The sequence below is a fragment of the Muscardinus avellanarius genome (genome assembly GCF_963383645.1).
Source record: "Muscardinus avellanarius genome assembly, chromosome: 3".
NCBI lineage: Eukaryota > Metazoa > Chordata > Mammalia > Rodentia > Gliridae > Muscardinus > Muscardinus avellanarius.
In genome coordinates this window covers 19,251,805-19,268,043 of record NC_137788.1, presented here as the reverse complement: position 1 = coordinate 19,268,043, position 16,239 = coordinate 19,251,805, and the positions used below count along the sequence as shown (strand labels likewise).

The 16,239-nt window shown below is 53.8% G+C and overlaps 1 protein-coding gene across 1 annotated transcript in view; it reads left to right on the top strand.

The window, feature by feature from the left end:
- STPG1 (sperm tail PG-rich repeat containing 1) overlaps nucleotides 1–15,421 on the top strand; it is a gene marked incomplete at both ends in the record, with an annotated part of 44,169 nt that extends 28,748 nt beyond the window's left edge. Inside the window, 4 exons of the mRNA XM_080690853.1 lie at nucleotides 69–177; nucleotides 4,603–4,768; nucleotides 11,905–12,095; nucleotides 15,345–15,421. Of these exons, the coding sequence (XP_080546979.1) occupies nucleotides 69–177; nucleotides 4,603–4,768; nucleotides 11,905–12,095; nucleotides 15,345–15,421 (543 nt within the window). The remainder of the gene's footprint in view (nucleotides 1–68; nucleotides 178–4,602; nucleotides 4,769–11,904; nucleotides 12,096–15,344) is intronic.
- Nucleotides 15,422–16,239: the final 818 nt, after the last annotated feature.

Sequence of the window (16,239 nt, the reverse complement as noted above, 5' to 3'; positions counted from 1 at the left end):
ACTTGTATGGGCACGATGACAAGGACAGAGGAAGGAGGGGACGGGACACAACTGGCTTCTCCGCGCAGGCCTCCATCTCTTGCTGCAAAGAAAGAAACAACGTCTCTGCCCGAGCGGGGTTCGTGTCAAAAACCAAAAGAGGATCTTTCTCTGTTGCCGAAACAGGACCCGCCCCAGGTAAGCAGCAGCCTCGGGGCCTTGCGCCGAGTCAGCGCCCAGCTCGGGTGTGGAGCACACGGGTTCTTGGTGCCAAGTCTGTTAGGAAGGAGTTGGGTTTTGGAGGGGGCGAGAGGGAAGAGCAGGTGCTGAATGACGAGGTCAGCCGCCCCTCCGGGGAGCCATGCTGGCTCTGCAAAGTGCCCCAGAGCGGCCTTTTGGCCTCCCCTTTCTCGGCCAGGCACGGCTGCTGTGGGCAGCCAGGTGGGGAAGAGGTTTCTCCCTTAGAGTGGTGCAAAGCCCTATGCCCTGGGTGCCATCGCGGGACACTGGTGGGGAGAGGCAGACCAATGGCTGCTGGACCTTTGATAGCCTCAGTGTCCTTTGCTTTCCTGCCTGGCGGCAGCTTGTCCCTCCAGCCACAGAGCTATGGGGGATGGCTCTGCGTGTGAGTATTGCACTCCTGCGCAGCCTGGCAGTTCCGCACACTCAGCCCTGCTTTTCTTTGCCAAAACAGAGGCTCAGAGCATTGCAAAGACTTTCCCAATGTCACCGGGCCACTAAGAGGCCCACCGGAGCGTCTGACAGGGGCCCACTCCCCCTTTATTCAGTGGTGCCTTCTGGAGCCTCCAGGATTCGGGTGCTGGCCTGTGGGCGTGCTCCTGCCGGGCTGGGGAGGGGAGGCCTGCGCCCTGTGCTCTCAGACCTCCAGTCCTGGAGCGGGCATGCTATGGGATCAGCCCAGATGGGTCCTGATCCCCTCTCTCGGGAGCCTGGGGTCCCAGAAGAGGAGCTGGAGGCCTCACCTCTCAACCATCCCTCTTGCAAGGGGTGTGGATAAAGCTGCAGAACACAGTCAGATTTCAGCAAATCCAGATTAACACCGAGACCAGTCTGAAGCTGCGCAACAAAACCAGCACTAATTAGGAGGCTCAGCAGGCTTCACGCTCCCCGCCCTGCCTCATCCCTGCACACGTCCCTGGGCTTGGCTGGAGTCCCCGCCAGTGAGCCCAGGGATATGGGCACCCCACAGCCTGCCATGCGGACCAGCTCCCTTCTGGGAGAGTCCCAAGAAGCCCTCTGCCCCTTGAAGCCCAGTGCAGGATGGGGAGAAGGTACTCTAGCACCTGCTAAGCGCTTCTCATATGCTGGGGCTTTACAACTGTCACACCCAACCCTCCACAACCCCATGCAGCAGGAGCGCCACACAATTGTGAGCTGATATCTTAGCTCCATTCTACAACCCAGAGAGATTCCTAGGAAGCAGGTGGACAGCTCAGGGTCCCCCAGCTGGAGGCTAGAGGTAAAATATCAGTTTACAATTAAAGTGTTGCTATATACGTACGTGCGTGTGTGTGTGTGTGTGTGTGTGTGTGAGAGAGAGAGAGAGAGAGAGAGAGAGAGAGATAATAGAGATATATACCAATATTGAAAGTGCTATTGATATCGTGTGTGTGTGTGTGTGTGTGTGTGTGTGTGTGTGTGTGTTACTAGGGATTTGACCCAGGGACAGTCTACCTCTGAGCTATACGTCCAGTCCTATTTTATGTTTTATTTTGAAATAGGGTCTTCCTAAGAGGGCATAGTGGCGCACGCTTGTAATCCCAGCATTTGGGAGACTGAGACAGGAGCATTGTGGTTCACGGACAGCCTCTGCTAATAGTTAGTGAGGCCCTTTGCAATTCAGTGAGACCCTGTTTCAAAATAAAGAATAAAAAAATAGGACTGGGGGTGTAGCTCAGAGGTAGAATGCCCCTGGGTTCCATCCCCAGTACTGCAAAAAAAAAAAAAAAAAAAAAAAAAAAAGAAAGAAAGAAAGAAAGAAAAAGAAGAGGTCTTCTAAGTTGCAGAGAGTCTCACTAAGTTGCTGACACTGGCTTTGAACCTATTGATCCTCCTGTCTCAGCCTCTCAGATAGTGGTATTTTAGGCATGTGCCACCATGCCTAGTTCTGACATCTGCTCTTAAAAAAAAAGAAGTCTAGCTGGGCGTGGTGACACACGCTTGTAATCCCTGTGCTTGGGAGGCGGAGACAGGAGGGTCGAGCAGGTTCGAAGCCAGCCGCTCTGGTTTAAGAGACCCTGTTTCCAAATAAAAATATTTTAAAAATAGGTCTGGGATTGTAGCCCGGAGGTAGAAAGGGCTTCCAGGAACCCCAGTACCACCACGACCACCAAAAAAAAAAAAAAAAAAAAAAAAGTCTAAGTATCTATACGGGAGCATCTTTTCGTGTTGTTAGAGCCCTTCTGGGCCGCCCTTTTTAGTGGATGCGGCACTATCCCACTGTATGGTGGGAACACAAAGTAAGACACGTGCCCTCTCGATGGAAGTTCAGGTGGTTTGAAGCCGATTGCTAATAGAAGAACAGCAGCGACCATCCTTGTACTAACAACCCGTGTATAATCAAGATGACTACTTCCTTATATAAATGGCTTAAAGTGGAATTGCTCAGCCAGAAGGTATGTGAAATATTTAAGGTTCTGGATGTTTGTGAACGAAGTGTTCCTCGGCACAAGGGTAATCTAGCCTCTTGGTTCTTTGAGGGAGCCTCTTTCTCCTCACTGAAGGCGATCATTTCAATAAAAATCTTGCTAGTATGTGCCCTGTTGTTGTTTTCAGTACTTTTGCAATGGAAAAGTAACTTGTATTTAAAATCATTAAAATTGGCTTGGCGTGGTAGTGCAGACCTCCTAATCCCCATACGTGGGAGGCTGAGACAGAAGGAACACAGGTTTGAGGCCAGCCTCAGCAATTTAGTGAGACCCTCCAAAAAATCAGCAGGACCCTGTTCCAAAATAAAAAGTAAAAGGAGGTAAGGGGTGTAGCTCAGAGGTAGAACACTCCTGGATTCAATTCCCAGTGCCACTGCCGGGCGTGGTGGCGCACGCTTATAATCCCTGCGCTTGGGAGGCTAAGACAGGAGGATCGCACAGGTTCGAAGCCAGCCTCAGCTACTTAGTGAGGCTCTCAGCAACTTAGTGCGACCCTGTTTCCAAATAAAGTATAAAATAGGTCTGGGAGTGTAGCCCGGAAGTAGAAACCCTGGGTTCCACCCCCAGTACTGAAAACAAAAACAAACAGTCCTGTAGTTAAAGCACCATGGTTATAGAGAGTATACTAAGTATACTAAGACTGCACTTTCCAATTCCCAGTACCAAATAGATAAATAAACAATTAAAATCAAATTTACAAATTTGAATTTACAAATTAAATTTACGATGCTTTGAGAATCTGAAATGTCTTCTACCCATAGTGTCACTAATATAATTGTTCCTACTTTTCTGGATTCCAAACTTTTTTTTTTTTTTTTTTTTTTTTTGTGGAACTGGGAATGGAACCCAGGGGCATTGTACCTCCAAGCTACACCTCCAGCCCTACTTTTGAGTATTCTTATTTTTTGAAATAGCGTCTGAGTTGCGAAGGGCCTCGCTAAGTAACTGAGGCTGTCTGCAAACTGCGATTCTCCAGTCCCTTTTCTCCCTCCCGAAAGCGTGTGTGTGTGTGTGTGTGTGTGTGTGTGTGTGTGTATTTCTATAGTTGCCATTATAGTGTGTATAGACTTTTTGGCTTCATTTTAATTTTTATTCTTACTCACGTATATTTTGAAAACCATGCCCATGTGGCTTCGTGGTGTTGGTAGTTGTCCCGGTCCGGCTGACAGCTAGACTGGCCCTCGTCCTAACCCTGCTCCTGCCCTTAGACACTGGGGTCATGGACACTTTCTTACAGTGTAGCTGCTACTGCTGTGGGCACCTTTGCGTCTAGAACTTTCCTTTGCTGAATAATTTCCTAGTATCAGGAAGGCGTGGTCGCAGCACACAGACTTCTCGAAGGCCTTTGCCTGGTGTTGCTGATTTGAGCTCCCAGATGGCGCTGCGGAGAGGGCAGGAGGCAGCCCGCTCCCTCCACCCGGGCCAGGCCCTTCTCTTCCTCCCTCGAGCTCTGTGCGCACTGACCCCCCGAGAGGGAGCTCGGTGGCATATGGGGAAACATGGGCTTTGGAGACAGGCAGATGTTTCTCCACACAGTAGTAGTTCAGTAAGTACTCAGTGCTCGTGTGATATTTACAGCAACCGTTCAAATATTATATCTAGCATAATAACCCCATTACTGCAAGACTGATTGCTCTGACTCTGTAGAGGAGCCCGAGCTCCAGGAAGGTGGGGGGTCGTCAAAGTCGCTGTCTGGACGCTCGCCCTCGGGCAGGCTCGCTGGTTCTCGGTGTCTGGATTCCTGGTGTTTAGCGTAGAGGGGATGCGCCCACCCTGCGGCGGCCACGAGGGCCGGGCGAGCTGGGCAGCAAGTGTCCCTCTGTGTCTTCAGGCTGCTCTTCCTTGGACGCCTCTGAAGTGTTGTTACCAAGTGTCTCTCCTTAGGGGTAAGGCACTGGTTTTTATCTGTTTGAGAAGAATTCCTTATTCTATTTTAAAACTGCTTTCTCTTTAGGGCATTACAATGTCAACGAGTCCCTTGTGAAGCAGTCGCCAAAGATACTAATGTCTTGCTTTAAATCGAAAACCAACCGTGGATTAAAACTGACGTCAACAGGCCCTGGGCCCGGCTCTTACAACCCCAACGATCATGCCAGAGTTCCCAAGAAGCCCCATCTCCCGTGAGTCCCGCTTCTCCTCGCCTCCTTTGTGTGGGCAGAAGGGAAAGGCCTGGCAGGACTCGGGTCCGGGCCCCTCGCCCGCACACGGGGCGCTCAGCAGACATCGGCGCATGCGTAATCATTGCGCAACCGCTCCGTGCTGGCAACTTAAAAGCTCCAGTGACCACGATCACCCAGCGGTAGGATAAGTATTCTTACTTCATAGAGGAAGAAGCTAGCTTCAGCAGAGGCTGAGAGATTTGCCCACGTCGGTTTGCCTAAGCTCACTGGAGGTGCCTCGGGCCACTGGGCTCAGCACCGCGTGGACGCTCCCACGGTCCACAACGCGGTGTCCACTGTGGCTGACCCTGTTCTGTTTTCACAGCGGGGCACAGGGCACACAGACGCAGTGAAGCTCTCAGAGTTTCATACTGAGGGAGGTTGCAGCCTGGATTATAGCTGGCCAGACCTGCTGCGTTTAAACCTCTCCTCTGCTGTGTCCACGCTCTGGCCCTGGGGAATGTACTAACCTCTCTGAGCCTCCACGCCTTTGTCTGTAAGTAGAGTGGGGTAATTCACACCTCAAAGAGTGCTTTCAGAATTAAAAATATGCCAGGCGTATGATAGGTGCAGTGACTTAATAGTAACACAGATTTAAAAAGTGGAGTGCATGTTCGTAATCCCAGTACTTGGGAGGCTGAGACAGGAGGATCTGGGTTCGCAGACAGCCTCAGCTACTTAGGGAGGCTCTTTGCAACTCCGTGAGACCCTGTTTCAAAATAAAAAAGATAAAAAATAGGGCTGGGGGTATAGCTTGGAGGTAGAATACCCCTGGATTCCATCCCCAGTACTGCAAAAAAAAAAAAAAAATGTGGAGACAGGCTGGGCATGGTAGCACATGCTTGTAATCCCAGTACTTGGGAGGCTGAGACAGAGGATCTCAGGTTCAAGGACAGCCTCAGCAAGTAGTGAGACTATCATCAACCTAGTAAGACCCTGTTTCAAAATAAAAATAAAACATGGCTGGGGTGTAGTCAGAGGTAGAATGCCCCTGGGTTAAATCCCCAATACCCCCCCCCAAAAAAAAAGTAGGGACAGACATCTGTGTTATCATTTTTAATATCTAAAAGGCTTAAAAACATACAAGGCATATTTATTCCTCAGATGGTCATAGAACTCATGGCAGTTAAGGTCAGTCCTATCACCATCTAAGCCCTCGCCCCTGGGCAGCCCCTCCAGGCAGGCCTGGCCATTGGGAGGGCGTGCTGGTGGGGCTGGACAGGTGTCTGGGCCCCCAGCCACAGTGGGGGTGGGGGCTGGCCCTACTGGGCATCATCAAACCGTCAGCCTAGGGAAAGGGGGCAGGGATTAAGGGGCAGAGCAAGTCACGAATCTGCGGCCTCAGACCCTGGACAGAGGCGACTGCTGGGCACCTTCTGCCCTCTTGGTCCCAGGTTCCGCAGGTCGACTCTTCCCCAGTCCCTGTTGCTAGGGACTGTGGAGAATCGATCTCCAGAAACAGGTTATCCCCGAATGTCTGAGACATCCGGCGTCCAGGCTGGCTCCGGTCACCTCCGCACGCGACCTTGCCCCCGCTCTGCCAGCTGAACAGAGTGGCTGAGAGGACGGGCTCTGCTGGTGGCAGACCTGAGAGCCTCAGAGTTCAGTGAGTGACATCTTCTCTCCCAGGGCGTCTGTGAGGCTTACACAGAAGAGAGAAGGAGCTTGAAAATAGCTGCTACTCTTTTTAGTTGAATATTATATACCTCTCTCTCCAGGTATGGTATCACATGCCTGTAATTCCAATATCTGAGAGGCTGAAACAAGTGGATTGCAGGTTCCAGGCCAGCCACAGAAACTTAGTGAGAGTCTGTTTCAAAATAAAAAATAAATTTAAACATAGGGCTGGGGTGGAACCCAAAGATAGCATTCCCCTAGGTTCAATCCCAGTACCCCCCATGCCCAAATGTCTACATTTATGGGGCCCCACAGGATGTTTTATGTTACACGTGTATGTTGCATGTTGTGTGTTACATGCATGTTGCATGATGTTCAAGGCAGGGGAAGCGCTTCTATCTCCTCAGACACTTAGCTGTCACTCTTGTTAGAGCTGATATCACTCAGCATCCTGTAGACATGTTAGCATACCAGAGACAGCCGTTATTTGAGTAGGCAGTCAAGCCCACCACCCATATCTGGAGGCTTCTTCCCGGTGCATGGCGACACAGGACAGGAGCGTGGAGAACTCGGTGTCGAACCGTGTTACCTGGGGAAGGGTCTTTGCCTTTTGCTCGTGTTTGGAGGAGCAAGTCGAAGTCATCTCACCTTGCGGTGGTCACGTCTGTGGTCACGGGTTCTGCAGGCCCCGGCTCTGCACCGAGTGTGCAGGGTGCTCAGGCGGACGGGCACCACAGCTCAGCCAGGCTCCCCGGAGCAGCCCCAGGGCGAGGCTGGGGAACATGTCCCGAGGGCCAGCTGGGGCAGGGCGGTGCATCTGGAGTCTGCGCCCCTGGCACCCTACTGCCCTGTGAGCAAGAGGCCCTCGAGAAAGAAGTCTGGGAAGCACCGCAGAATTCCCCTCTTCCCAGAGAGCATCACAGCGTGCCTCGGACGTGTTAAAGGCTCTGAGGAGGCCTGCGGTTTAGGCGCCTGTTAAGCCAGACTCCGACCTTGGTTCCCCAGATTGTACAGCGGGATATTCGTGTGAACGGGCTCTGAACGGGCTCTGCGGCCTTGGGCTGCTCTCGGCGTCTCTCTGGCCTCCCTTCTCCCTGAGCGAGGAGGGACATCTGTCCATTCCAGGCCTCCGGGTTTGCTGGCTGTGTCGCTCGCCCGGGGCAGGGAGGGAAGCATAGGCAGCCTAGGCGGAGGGGGCACATCTGGACCCTGGAGGAGCAGCCCGTTCCAGCCTGGCAGGCTCCAGCTCCATCTTCCTGTGTCTGTGGAGGGCAGAGAAGGCCCGGAGCCCGATGGGGCCGTGCTCTGGGGTGGCCAGGCCCCCGAGGGAGTCCACGTTGCTCTCTCCCCCACTACCCTGTGCACCTTGGGTTTCAAGTTTGTCCACATCCACCTGGTCACCCACGGAGCCCCAGGCCCGGGGAGACGTGGACGAGGGCCTGAGGCTCAGGGTTGAGTTTTTCCCGTGGAGGCGCCAGGCCCTGCACGCACACGTGTGGCATGTGACGGGCCCTGTTCACGCAGGGTGGGAATTGCTTGGCCTCCATCCTTGGGTGGGGTTGCAGCTTGCAAAAGCAGCATGCTGGCTCTTTCTTCAGCGTGAGGGGAGAAAGGGCAGGTGGGGATTCTCCCCAGTTGTTAGTCCCAAGTTACCCCCCAGGAGCGGGGAGCCCAAGAACAGGAAGGCGGTGGCTTAAACAAAGCACTCGGGTGGGAGGGGCCTTGCCGTGTCCCCCCGGAAGGCTGCAGGCAGCTTGAGCAGTGGGCTAGCACAGGCCCCAAAGGCAGGGCACATGGAACCTCTGCCTCCTCCACGCGGCACCCCTGTGAACCTGGGACAGGCAGGATGCCTGGCTCCCGGGAAATGCAAACTCATCCTGGTGAGTCGGGCCGTCATGATGTGGATATGGGGTGAAAGACAGCGCCCACAGCAGCCGCGTGGCGCTGGTGCCCTGCTCAGCCCGGGTTCTGAGCCCCATGGTGTCAGCTGCCGGCTCCGAGCTCCCCCGCTGGAGAAGCCAGCCGGAGAATGCTGGTGTCCCCGAGCTGGGCCCTCGCCGGCTCCGCGGGACAGGGTCTCACCACTTCCAGGCTGTCTTCAGAAGCCAAGTAAGCTGTCAGCCCTGGGTGCCCGTCACAGCAGTGACTCAGCCGGGCCCTGGGAGCTCAGGATGGTTTCTCCTCGTGTGACCTCCGGCTCACGCTCCCCGAGCCAGGTGGAGGCCGAGCGCCCAGAGACGCTCTCCACCTCCATCAACTTCCTGGGGTTTCTAAGCCGCTGGTTTGGCACGGGCACGCTCTCCGGTCACAGCCAGAGCTGAGGAACTGAGCCCACTGGCCCCGCTCCAACTTGGGTGACTACGCTGCACCCACAGAAAGACCCTCTGGGATTTCCAATTTGCTATGGGATGCTTCTCCCCAAGCCACTGTCCTCTGTGCCCCCTCGCCTGTTGAACAGAGACTGTATGACTCCCCAGAGGCAACTACCTGTCCTTTAATGTGGAGAAAAATTGCCCCTCACCCCTCCCAGCCCTGGGAACCCCCGAGGCAGAGTGAACCTGTGCCTGGGAGTGTCCTGAGGGTCCTGATGCCTTCTGCCAGTGACCTGCTGCGTCTTCCAAGACATTCATTATTCTTGGGCGATTTGCAAACAGCTCACAGTAGAAGCTACAAACATCTTTAATCTAGTTGCTGCCAACTCCGGCCTTTGATGGATGCCTCCTCTCTATGGGCGGGACCTTGCTGCTTTAAACTAAGCAGAGAGGCTCATAAAAGCCCGGGCCGGGGTGCTCTGTGGCCTGCCTTGGTTTGATCCGCCTGACCTTTGTCATTCTTGGGCCCCACCTTGGCACAAGCGACCCCCTGGGCCGGGGGAGTAAGGGACATGGGGTTCGAGCACCCAGGCTCCCTGACTTGCTTCAGCTTCTCTGCAGTTCAGCAAATGTCCTCAGAATAGGGCCGGGGAAGGGGCAAAGCTGGACCAGGCACAATCCCCTCCCTTGAAGAGCCAGGCAGGTAGGAAGCAGGAAAACCTGTAAGTCACGTATGGAGGAAAGTGGAACAGTCAGACGGAGGGCCAGCACACCAGCTAGGAACTTTCGCAGGCCCCCTCCGGACCCCCGCCCACCTCTCCTGCTGTGCCCGCTGCTGCTGCTGCTGGAGTCTGCAGTGAGGCCGGGCCTGCTCGGGGCGGGCTTCCGGGAACCTGGGTCCACCTGCCTCCAAACCCCAGACTCCTGTGAGGCAGGTGGGAGGGGCATTGGCAGGTGCCGAGGGGGCGGAGCAAAGGGTCCCAATATGGGGGTGTAGGTACCAGGCTGAGGGTGAGGATGAATCAGAGTTTGCAGAGAAAGTATTCTTAGCTGCTGAAGTGTTGTGTTGGTGTTTCTAGAAGGTAGAAGGGAGCAGGGGGTGCACAGGAAATTAGGCTGGGTGGAGAGGCCACGATGCTCTCGGGGTCTGCAAAGGGGGATAGCTGGAAACAAGTGAGCAGCCAGAAGCCAGGGGTGGAGGGGGCCGAAGGCAGCCGAGGCGGCGGCCTGCGTCTCTGCACCGCCCGCGCCCCTGCCACGTGGCCACGGCTGTCACCGCCTTCATGCCTGTGCCCTCCACACTCTGTCTACCCACGAGCTTCCTGCTTATGCCTCAGGGAAAACGTTACCTCTTCCAGGCTGGATTTCTAGATATACCCAGAAAGAATTAGTCTGTCTCTTCCTCTATCGGCATTCTCTATGCACAGAGTTTAAAATTCTATTCTAACAGATTCTATGTTAAAAAGTAACACAAACCAGGGGTGGTGGCACACTCCTGCGATCTTAGAATTTGGGAGCCTGAGACTGGAGGATCACAAGTTCGAGACCAGCCTCAGCAATTTAGTGAGATTCAGCAATCTAGTGAGACCCTGTTTCAAAACAAAAAAATAAAAATAAAAAGGGCCAAGGATGTAGCTGAGAGTTAGAATACCCCCGAGTTCAATCCCCAGTACCAAGAAAAGAAAAGAAAAAAAAAAAAACCACACAGAGCACTGGTTATTCTTCCTCACTCTTCGGGGAGGCAGGTAGCCCACCATTTCTCAGGTGAAGCAAACGAGGCTTAGGGAAGTCAAGGAGAGCCTCTGAGGACACGCAGCTGGTGAGAGGGAGGCACCCGTGAATGGCCCTTGTGCGAGGCCCCTACATCTCCCTTTGGTCGCTCCTCCAGGGCAACGCAGCACATGGCTGCAGGGGCTGTGATGCCAACTGCTCTACTGAGCACCTGCTACATGCTGGCGCTATGGGAGGTGCTTTGCATACCTTGCGTGGGTGCCTCGTAGCACCCTATGAAGAGTGGGTGCTCTGAGAGCGAAGGACACTCGTCTCGAGTCTCACGGCCAGGCTCACAGGTGCAGCTCGGGTCTGTGTGACTCCCAAGCTCATCCCCTCTGCCATGGTGCTTTCTCTGAATTGCCGCTAACTTGCTCTCTGACTTTAGATACGTCACTTCTTCTCTCTGGACACCAACTTCTTTAGCAAAACGAGGAGGCTGACTGGACATCTCTAGGTCTCTCTGGTTCTGTGGGCAGCCAGGCGCAAGGGTGCACACCTGAAATCCCAGCACTCAAGGCTGACACAGGAGGCGTGCCCCCCACAGCCCCAGGACATGCTGGCACCCCACAGAACTGTGCCCGGAGGGCACACCTGGCCTCACAGGTCACCTTGCCCAACTCCGTCCGTGTACTGATGGGGAAACTGAGTCCCTGTGTGGATTAATGAGAGGGCTTAAACTTGAGTGCAGGTTCCATTTCGCTTTCATTAAATCTCTCTTTACCAGAGATAAGACAGACCCCTGCTCCCAAAGGAGGCAGGACACAGACGGAAGCAGTGTGCATCCCGCAGGCCTTCTAGATGTGCAGCCCAGTGTTTTCCACTCCCGCATCCTCCCTTGGCAGGATTCTGTCACTAACGCTCAACAGCCCCAGTCCACTGGTTGTGGGACAGCAGATCCCTGGAGTGGGGCTGCCTGTTCATCTTGCTTAGCCCTGGCAAACCCGCCATGGTCACCACGGCCTCTTCCCATTGGTCCCTGCGAAGCCTTCGCTCCAGCCAGGCCCCGTCAACTGTCTGAGTGGGCACACAGACCACTCTGCCGCCTGCCCTTCCTGATCAGCTCAGCATAGCTGCGGCATGCATCCCGAGCTCCCCGGGGTGCCAGGCCCGTCCTAAGCACCGTGTCTGAGGGGCATCATCTCATTGTACTCTGGCAGAAGCCTATGAGGTAAGTACCACCCCGACTGCTCTTGTGCGATTCAGGAACCTGAGGCCCAGAGGCCTGGGCTCTGAGTGCCAGCGCTGGGCTCTGCCCAGCTCTCCGGCTGCAATGGCTGCTGTGTGTGAGCCTCCTGTGGAAGCCTCGCCGCCCCGTGGGCCTTGGCTGGGTCTCAGAGTTGGCATTCCCCCAACAAACTGCTTTAGCGACATCTTCCCATTTTGTCTTTTCCAAAGGAAAAACCCCATCCTGAACTTCTCCGCCCAGCCTTTGTCTCTGCCCCCGAAGCCCCCTCTCCCGGGCCCCGGCCAGTATGAGATTGTGGACTACGCGGGGCCCCCCAAGCATTTCATCTCCAGCGCGTCGTTTGTGTCCAACACCAGCCGGTGGGCCGCACTGACGCCCCAGCAAGACCTGCCCGGCCCAGGTCAGAGGACTGCTTTAAATGACTGTAAAAACCCAGTCTTCTGGAATTGTTTGCCATTCCTAGGCCATCGAATACCACTGATTTATAGGCTGTTTGCCAAACAGGTTATAGGAGTGAGAGCAGATTCAGGAGAGTTATCAGCTCACGTTTTCAGAGCATAAAAATATTTTGTTTCTTAAGGCAAAAGGGCTCTTGAGATAATCCAGGCCAGGGATTCATAACTGAAAACCAGGAAGGTCTAAAGGGTCAAAGACGGGCTCCAGATGGCCAGCCACTCTGAATTGTCTGTAAATTTGCAGCGTGCACAAACTATTTTCTAGAGAAAGGGGCCATAGCTTTTTTCAGATTATCAGAAAAGTTCTTGTTCTGAAAGATATTGAAGCCACAGGCCTCGTCTGGCCGAGATGTTTTGGAGACAGGGAAGAGCTGGGGTGAGCTGTCCACAGCCCCATGGAGCATTGGTTGCTGGGCACAGGCCCCATGTGTACTCCCAACACACATGAGTGCACACACACACAAACACACACACAAACACACACATTGTTTACAATGGAAGAAACCAGGGAGGGACTGTTCCAGGAGCCGCTCTCTCATATCTGGGACCACTCGCGAGCTGGTGCCCTGAGGGGCTCACTCCGGTGGGTGGTCTCTGCTTCCCACCTGTCTGTAGCTCTCCATGGCTCCCTTCTCTATTGCTCCTCCCCAACAGTGGCCAGAACTGGTGGCATTGGGTGTTACCGACTGGCTCAGTCCTGTGGGGGCAAGTCCACTCGCGACCGGGAGCCTCAGAAAGATGGGGCAAAAGGCAGGTGGAGTTCTGCAGAAACTTATCTGCAGCAATTCTGTTCCCTCTATGAATTCCCTAAGTTTTTTAGGTACGGCGCTTGGGAAAGAATTTGAGGTGGACAAAGGCTTCTTGAGCCAATGACAATTTATTACAGGAACCCAGAGAAATTTATACCCTTCACCAGTGAGATTAATAATAGGAGAAAAAAAAAAAAAGAAAGGGAAGGGGGGCAATCACAGCAAAACAATAGTAAATTACATATAAACAAAGTAAATGACTAGTCCAGCATTTAGGAGATAAGCTCCGGATCTTTCTTCCGATATTGCAGCAGGGCAGGTCCAAAGGTAAATTCCAAAGGCAATACAGGCAAGCCCAAGGCCCAGGGCTTGGAGAATACGCCTTCTCATGGAATCTTCTTTTGCTTTCTTTTTTGAAGTTTCCATCTATATCCATATGAGAAGCATGGGGAGCTGTGGTGGTTCAGGGAGATGCGATGGGAGTCTCTCAGATCTCATCCGCTTTGCCTTCTGAAGTCTGAAAGCTTACAAAAACTCACAACACAGCTTGGCAAATAAGACACCACAAATAACACTGAAGTTCTTGGATTTAGTTGTCAGATGTATTTCCTTGACTGCTGAACACTCTTTTTTAGACAAAAAGCCTATTAAAGGCCTATTGATCTCTAATAATCCATTTCCTTATCACAAACCCTCTGCAACCTGCTTCTAACTTTCTAATTCCTTTCTTCCCCAGTCGGGACGTTCTTATGATAAGCTCTTCTTCATGAAAAAGTGCTTTCTTACTCTTACAGTATTTCCTTTCCTTCATACATATATATTTAGAATATCTGTCCTTTATTTTGTCATTTTCATTTCTAGCCATGCGGCATTCTCCCTGTTTCGGGGAACACTCACACTGGGCGTGAAGGTCAACAATCTTTCTCCTTGGCTCTATTGTATTTTGGCAACTAAGTTGTTCATCAACTAAATTGCTTCGAAGTCACACACAAAATTTTATCTTCTCTGTCTCTAGGCAGGATCTCAAGGGTAAACAAAGTTTCCTTAAACTGAGCTATCGGTTACCGGAGTTAATAGCTTAACCTAGTGATAGGAGTGAGGATCGGAGACCCTTTGTGATTGCTGCAGCTGGAATGCTTATCACAGCATCTGAGTTCTGGCCAGTTTTTTCCTTACTATTGAGCAAAGCCAAGGATGTTTATACAAATTATTAGAAAATTTATATCCACGGACTCAATTTCTATTTATAGTCCTGATTTCACATCACTGGAGCAATTCGTGTAGAAAGTTAAAGGAAATATTAATAGTCATGAAGGGTAAAAGTGGGGGATATTTTGGCCAGAGAAGATACCTCTTTCTCGGGGCGTTCTGCCGATTAACTATGTGAAGTGGGGTCTCAACACATAGATGCCGAGGCAGCAGGATGTCTTGGCAATTGGGGACTGGCAGGGGTGCAGGAGCAGGAAGGCCACGCAGGGCCACCTCTCAGCGAGTGTGGGCAGTGCTCCCACCCTGGGAGGCTGAGGTCACAGTCCAGAGACATCAGCCTGGTAGGGGGGAAACTCCTCCCATTGCACCCAGGCAAGGGAAATGTAAGGGAGATGGGACAGGGAGAAAGTGAATCCTCTAGCTTGGTCTTGCAGCTGTAATGACAGTCATACCACGGAGACTGCAGAGGTTTGACCTAGAGGGAATCCGGTCAGTCCAGGAGAACATAGTTTGCTCCAGCAAGCACGGTCATCTCCTCAGGAGGTCAGGTGGCCTTGGGACAGGTGGGAGACCTATTTGGCCCCTTTCCCTGGGAGCTTTGCCTAAGTGGGGGTGCACCTGGTGCACAGGCCCAGGCCAGGTCCTGCTGCTGTGACCACCTGCGCAGCGCGGGCTTCCCTGAAGGGCTCCCCGGTGAATGCACGTGCTAGCTCCGCTCCATCTGCCTTCTTGTCTCCCTACGGGCGCAGATGGGCCTGGCTGCCATGAGCCCCTCCCAGCTTCCCAGGAGGATATGCCAACGCCCCTCAGGAAGCATGTCGGCTTGCTAGAAGAGTTTGGGTGCCCGGGCTGTGGCTCCCCTTCCCAGCTGGGTACTCTCTTGGAGGACCACGTCCACAATTGTCCCGGCTTCCACTTCTCTGGAAGTTTCAGAGCTAAATCAGAACAAAGCCCCAACAAACATGCTTTTCTTCTCTAAGAATGTTGCTTCACCCAATATGCTTTTCATATTTCATAGAAAACAGTTTTGCAATATTTGTTAAGGAAGTTAAAACGAGTTGAGAAGCCACAGCTGCAGTCCGGCCTGGAGCGTCAGGAGCCACGTCCCATGAGCCCTGTCCCTTCCTCCCTCTTGGCCTCCCCTCTTCAGCCTTTCTGGCACTGAGGTGGAATGCCAGGGCCCCAGCAACCAGCCTCCCTTCCTCTCTTCATCTCTCTCTCTCTCTCTCCCCTCAGCCTCGTACAAGCCAGAATTCCCCGGGAAGCAGTCCTTCCTCTACAATGAGGACAATAAGTGGATCCCAGTGATGTAGAGATGCGTCTGCGAAGGCTCAGTGTGCCCCGCCCCGCCCCGCCCCGCCCCACCCCGCCCCACCCCACCCCAAGACGTGCATCAGGAGGACGCGGGACCTGCCACCTGACCAGGGCTACAGCAGGCCTCTACAGTCACCCTTGCCTCGCCCCGAGTTGCCTCTGGAGCTGGTACCCACCCCACCGACAGCAGCTTCCCCACACCCCCCTGCAGGCCAACTCGGGTGCGACCCCCTCCGCACACTGCAGGGGCTTGGACTCTGAGGAGAAGACCCCATCTGCCAAGACGGCAGCCTTGCAGACTCCCTGGCTAGAACCTGAAGCCCACGGAGACCCAGTCAGGGTCCCACCCATCCGCCCTTGACTTCCAGACTCTTCTGATGACTGGCCCAGAGGCACCTGTGCTGGAGACAGGAAGGGGGTGCCTGGGCCCTGGGCCCCAGCTAGGCCTTCCTTGGCACCTTTGGGAAGACCATGGAAGCGGTCCCATGGTCACTTATTACCCACTCTGGAGAGGCTGCCCATGGGATTACGGGCTCTGCATTCAACCGAAGGGTGACTGGACCTTGCTCAAACCAGAGGAGCAGAGAGGCCCCCCGTGCCCCGTGCCTGCAGGTCCTCACGTCCCCCAACCTCGCCCTGCCGATACCTCGCCCCTGAGCCCCACCTCCTGCCGCCATGTCAGAGGACACTTGTTGACCAAGTGTGACCCCGTCTGTAACGGATCTCCTGCCTGCCAATGGCCTCTCTCAGCCAGAGGAAGAAGTTACCAGAGAACCAAGGCCACACGCCCCCCACGGCTTCCCCTTGCCTGGACCCT